The sequence below is a fragment of the Myotis davidii genome, unplaced genomic scaffold, assembly GCF_000327345.1.
Source record: "Myotis davidii unplaced genomic scaffold, ASM32734v1 scaffold233, whole genome shotgun sequence".
Lineage (NCBI taxonomy): Eukaryota > Metazoa > Chordata > Mammalia > Chiroptera > Vespertilionidae > Myotis > Myotis davidii.
The window spans coordinates 1,308,358-1,314,441 of record NW_006285917.1 but is presented as its reverse complement, the minus strand read 5'-3'; the positions used below and the strand labels follow the sequence as shown (position 1 = coordinate 1,314,441).

At 56.6% G+C, this 6,084-nt stretch overlaps 1 protein-coding gene across 1 annotated transcript in view; it reads right to left on the bottom strand.

Moving 5' to 3' along the window:
* Positions 1–242: 242 nt before the first annotated feature.
* SP7 (Sp7 transcription factor) overlaps positions 243–6,084 on the bottom strand; it is an 8,001-nt gene continuing 2,159 nt past the window's right edge. Inside the window, 1 exon segment of the mRNA XM_006757001.2 lies at positions 243–3,092. Within this exon segment, the coding sequence (XP_006757064.1) occupies positions 1,854–3,092 (1,239 nt within the window). The 3' untranslated portion in view covers positions 243–1,853.

The following is a 6,084-nucleotide window of genomic DNA, read 5'->3' as shown; positions in this document are numbered from 1 at the left end:
GCGGAGAGCTCTGCCCGGCCACCGGCCCCGGCCCGAGAGCTGGCGGCGGAGCGGCTCCGCGGGCAGAATGTGCAAACCGGCTCCAGAGAGCGCCCAGCAGGAGCCCCCGACTGGCCAGGGAGGAATCCTGTGGCTCACCCTTTCCCCTTCCAATTCCCCTTTCCTCACCAGGACAAAGTTTAACATCGAACTTTTATTTATTAAATTAAAAAAAGAAGAAGAAGAAAAGACTCCGTGAGGGCATGATCCCTTCCCTTCCATTTTATTACCCTCTCCCCAAGCTCCAGCGGCTTTAACCCTTTCACTGGGGGCCTTGAGGGAGCAGGAGATAGAAAAGGAGGATCCAAAGTCACAGGAAAGGTATTCGAAGGCACGAAGCGGCTTTAAAGTCACTGGAGGTGGGAGCATCGAAAGTCCCAGGTTGGGGGCCTCTGTACGCACCCAAATCAGCTTAGGGACCTACTAGTACGTCCTCCTAGCTCTATAACTTCTTTTTCATGGCCTCTAGGCACCAGCCTTGTTCCCAGTGCCTTGCACAGAGTAGGCACTCAATAAATACTTGATTTATTTTCATCTGATCCCAGAGAAGCCTGCCCCACCTCTTCTTCAGGAGAGGCGCCTCCAAACCAATGTCCTCCTGTTAGGTGGGCTTCTCCAATGAGCCTGTCTAAAATGGCAGCTGTAAATTCTCCATAACCATGGCAACAAGGGATTAGCCTGATGGGGTCATGGGGTCATGGGGTCAGGGGAGGAGAAGTGGAAGAACTGGTTCTGGGTTTGAGGAAGCTGGGGTAATTCCAGTCCCCCCTCCCCCCTCCATAGGACTTGAAGTTTCACAGCTTCTGGCTGGGGGTGGGAATATGAGGGAGTCCCTAATTGAGAGATACCCCATCACTCTTTAATTGGTCAAGCTAACCAACCCTATTAGCAGATTCCACTAAAAGAGGAACCCCTTTAACTGAGACCCTGATGATAGAAATTCTATTAACAAGATCTCTACTAACGCTTCTGTACAGAGATGCATTTGGCTAAAATTTCCATAGCAGAAATGGACCTCCACCCCCCCTCCCCAGCTCACTCTACCTGACCTGTCATCATAACTTAGATAAATAGAATTATTATTATTATTATTAGTATTCATTTCTCTTGGAACATAGGGGTTAAATATACAGGTCTGGGGGCAGCCTCCCTGACCCTGGGGACACCCCATCTTTGGGATTAGATCCCCACTGGTCTGCCCCCCTTTTGGTACCCTGCTCCCTGCCAGGTCATTAACCCCAATCCCCCTAACTCTGGTCCCTAATGAAGAGGCCACCAGGGGGCAATAAATTATCATCATCATCATCGTTATCATCATTGTGTTTGTAAAAAGGAAGAATGCTCTGGAGCACCTGCAGCAGTGGAGTAAGAACTTGGGGAGACTGGAGCCTGGAAGCAAAGGGATAGTGGTAAACAAGCTTGGGAAGCAGAAAGGATGGATGTCAAGGAGTTAATAACATAGAAAAATAAAGTGTTGGGAGTCCACATGGAAGGAAAGTGAATTGATGTGGTGAGAGCAGAAGAGAGAGAAGCTGTGCGCAAGGGCGAGAGAAGAGTTTAGGAAGCCAGAGTACAGAAATCGGGCACAAGGTGAGGGCCTAAGATGAGAGTTTATGGGATGGGCTTATGGCAAAGGGAAGAGGGGAGCTGAGGAGGCATGCAGGGAGTTACCCAGGCTCAGAATAGCCAGGGGAGAGATGGAGAGCACCCCAAAGGGCAGCATGCATGGGGCAAAGGAGTGAGGGGCAAGCAGTGGTCCACGGAGCCAGGAGAGGCTGGCAAGCAGCCCTGGGACTGGAGACCCTCCACCCAGCTCAGATCTCCAGCAGGTTGCTCTGCTCCGGGCTGCCTTCAGGGGCTTTTTCTGGGGGTGCCGGAGAAGCTGAAGGTCGGGGTGTCTGGTTGGCCTCCTCTTCCCCCACGCTGCGGCCCTCCCCCAGCTCCTTAGAGCCGCTGGGCGGGGGCCCTGGGCCTGGCTCGCCATGGGTGCGTTGGTGTTTGCTCAGGTGGTCACTCCGGGTAAAGCGCTTGGAGCAGAGCAGGCAGGTGAACTTCTTCTCCCGGGTGTGAGTGCGCACGTGGCGCTCCAGCTCGTCCGAACGGGTGAACCTCTTGCCACAGAAGAGCCAATTGCAGACGAAGGGCCTCTCGCCCGTGTGCCAGCGTAAGTGCGCCTTCAGGTGCGAGGCCTTGCCATACACCTTGCCACAGCCAGGGATGTGGCAGCTGTGGATGGGCTTCTTCCGCAGCCCCGCTGCTGCTGCCCCCAGGCGCTCTATCTCCTGGCAGTTAGGGCAGTCACAGGAGGAGCGCCCTGCTCCACTGCCCCCATAGCCACCACTGCCCCCTGTGCCTGTGCCACGAGGGGTTTTGGCTCCACCACTCCCCTCCAGCTGCCCACTATTGCCCACTGCCTTGGATTTATAGACATCTTGGGGTAAGACATGCTGAGGCCCTGGTTGCAGAAGGTGAGGAGCTGGGTAGGGGGCTGGGTTAAGGGGGGCAAAGTCGGCTGGGTAGGTGGGTAGCTGTGGGTTCAATGGAGGCTGGGCAGGGCCTGTGGGCAGTGTCCCTTGCAGCCCATCACCCTGGCCCTGCCCTCCTCCTAGCCAGTTGCCCCCAGGGTGCATGTCCCACCAAGGTGTAGGAGCATTGCCAGGGCCTGGTGAGATGCCTGCATGGATGCCTGCCTTGTACCAGGAGCCATAGGGGTGTGCCATGTCCAGAGAGGTGTAGACACTAGGCAGGCAGTCAGAAGAAGTGTGTCCCTTGGGCACTTAAGAGTGAGAAAAGGGAGGATAGTCATTGGCATAGCCCGAGGTGGGTGCTGGAGGACTGCCTGCCGGTGAGAGGAGCCCATTGGTGCCTGAAAAGGGGGCTGGGTAGGCATCCCCCATGGTTTTCGGAGCGGAGAGGTCACTGCCCACAGAGTACGGTTTCTTTGTGCCTGCTTTGCCCAGTGTTGTTGAGTCCCGCAGAGGGCTGGAGCCACCAAACTTGCTGCACGCCGCCGTCAGCATGGCCAGGGGACTGGAGCCATAGTGAGCTTCCTCCTGGGGAGACATGGAAGCACTACTTAGGGGAGAGGAGGAGAATGCAGAGAGATGGTAAACTCTAGGGTTTCAACCTCGACACAAGGAGAAGAGAGCAGAGGGGTCAGGGAGGAAACTGGGGGGAATGGGGAAGTAGAGGTAAGAGGAGGGGCCAGCGAGGACTGGGTCCCAGGCCAGAGCTCAGGGGGCATTGTGGAAGGAGAGCAGAAGCCAAGACTACCGCTTAACACCCCGCTAAGGAGGCGAGAAGCGGGGGGTTCACTGTAATGAAGCTGGGGATAGGCAAAGGCCTCAGAGAAACAGGAGATGCCTCTTAAAGAGCCTGGAGAAGAGCTGCCACACCTGGATGAGGTAAGGTTAGGGATCCTGATCCCTGGGAGTGGTCTGGAGCAGAGGCCATAGTCAGGGACTTGGGGAGGAAAGGTGAGGCTCAAAGAGCAGCCTGGGAAGGAGGAAAAATATTAGGGGACTGTAGTGACCCCCATTCCAGATTTTCCCAGCATTACCCCGTATTTCACTTCCTGTCTCCACTTCAGCTCCTGACTGAGGCAGTGGCCCAGGCCGGTCTCCCCAAGGCCTTGTCCTCATGTCCCTGGTAAGGAATCTCTTGGCAGGGACTCTGAGCCTTGGGAGCAAGAGGAAGCGATGGCTGAGACACTGAGACATTGAGAGGGAACAGGGCTGCCGCCAAGCCAAGACTGTGGCTGAGGCAAGAATGTCTTTCAAGCGGGCAGTGGGCACCTCCTGCTTCGTGGAGCCAGCTGGTACCCCTTTTGTGGAGTGGAAGAGCTTGAAGTCCTCATGCCCCTCTGGGGTAAGAAATTGGGGTGGCTATGATACAGCCACACCCCTCCATGCCTCAGTGTCCCCGAACACCTAGCCCACAGCCCAAGTAGCTGGTCTCTCTTCACCCTTCCGCACAGTGAGTGAAGAAAGCTATGCAGATGTGGGGCATGAGGGTCTTTCAGAATGCCTTCATGCCCGTCCTGCTGTTGCTACCAGACTAGTCCTCCCTCAGGAGCCTGGTACTCCTCCCTGGGACAGCCTGGGAGGAGGTGCCCTCCAGAATTCCTGGCTGGCATAGATAGGCATCCATTACTGAGAATCCCACCCTCCCCCCAAAAAAGATGTCCTCAAGGGCTGACCCTGGACAGTTCCCTGACCGGGATCCTCAAAAGCCAATGTACTTGGTGGTGCCTTCAGTAAAGGAACCCAGGCGCCAGGGTTCCCAGACCTGCCTGCCAGCGTGTGTGTGTGTGACACCAATCCTCAAGGCAGGGCTAGGCAGGGTCTTGGGGTTGCAGTGAAGGGTGTGTGCAGTCAACACTCCTGCACTGCTGCCCAAGTGCAAACCTGATGCTCCCCCTGCCCAACTACCCCATGGACATGGACTCCCAAATCTGAGGCACCAAAACCTTCCTCAGATCTGGCCCCGATGAAAGCGCTGGTGCTTCCCAGCCAGGGTTCCCCTGGAGCCTCTGATGCCCCAAGCAGAGGGTGGGCTGAGGCGGGGTAGCAGCTGGGGCAGGAGCAGGGTCCCAGCAGAAAGGGAGAGAGAAACATGGAGTAGGAAGGGGAGAGGCAGAGACGCAGAGACGGGGGGAGCTAAGCACCGGGCACAGGGCGGGGAACTGATGTAAAAGCCCCCAGAGGTGGGGGAAGGGAAACAGAGGGGAAACTGGCTTTGGGGCAGAACCGGCAGGGACCCAAAAGAGCAGAAAGGTGGAAAGACAAAAGGGAGGGAGCTAGAGGAAACCAGTATAAACAAAGAGAGGTGGTGGAAAGAGACTGGGCTAGGAAGGCAAAGGAAAACAGAAAGGAAAAGGAGGAAGAGAAAAAGGGGAGGAGGGGGGGAAGGAAGAAAGCAGATTTCCTACCTAAGAAAACCACCGCGGTGCTGGGCCCCAAAACACCCCCAGACCAGGCCGCTTCTCCCGCCTTCTCCCCCTGACCGCCCCCTCCCCCTCTGCCCAGCCCAGGCCGGCTCCAGTTGGTTTCCCTGCGGTCGGTTTATTTTTAAAAACGCCGACGCCGTCCCCCGCCCGGCCCTCACACTGTGGCCACAGGGGCCTCAGCCAAGCCCAGGGACCCCACCCAGCTGTGGGGAGGGGAGGAGGGGTGAAAGAAGGCAAGCAGCCCCAGGCCAACAGGAGACCCCGGCCCTGGAGGCGAGAAAAAGGGAGTGAGACGTCAGGCTGTTCTAGGAGCCAGGAGCTGGGCCCTGGCTAAGTTTAACCATAGACTCGGTTTCCTTCTCTGGCTGCTTGCGCTCTCCTGAGAAGTGGGGAGACGGTCCTGGAGAGGGGTTCTAACTATGAGCCCTCATACCTAATCAAACGCATGACCTTTTCAGGGCCCAGGAGTCTTACCTTCCAATTGTTTGTCCGCCTCCCTTCTCCCACCCACTATTCCTTAAACAACAACACCGAGCAGACTTCAAGTTTGGAGGGGGACCTCTGAAGGAGGAACAAGAGGAGCTGTCCCAGCTCTCTCAGCCAGATGGGCGGCTGGGAAGGTGTTCACAGCGCCAGGCTGACCTCCCACCGGATTATTCGCTCACTGTACATCTGAGGACTGACTGGCCATAGGCTCTGAGCACCCAAGGCCCCAGTTTCCAGCTGTCCACTTTTTCAGCCTCCTCCCAAGTTGTTTAGTTCTCCCAACTTCCAGTTCTCCATCTCCACCTGGCCCCGACCGCCATGTCCCCCTCCTCCCTGTTCTCCTGCATCTCACGCAGGCCAGGTGAGCTTCCCATCAAGCAGCCACTGATTCCCTGTCTGAACCCCAAGTTCTTCCCACTGTCAAAGATCCCACCCAGCCCTAACCGGTTTGGCTCCGTGGATAGAGAGTCGGCCTGCGGACTGAGAGGTCCCAGGTTGGATTCTGGTCAAGGGCATGTGCCTTGGTTGCCGGCACATCCCCAGTGGGGGATGTGCAGGAGGCAGCTGATGGATGTTTCTCTCTCATCGATGTTTCTAACTCTCTATCCCTC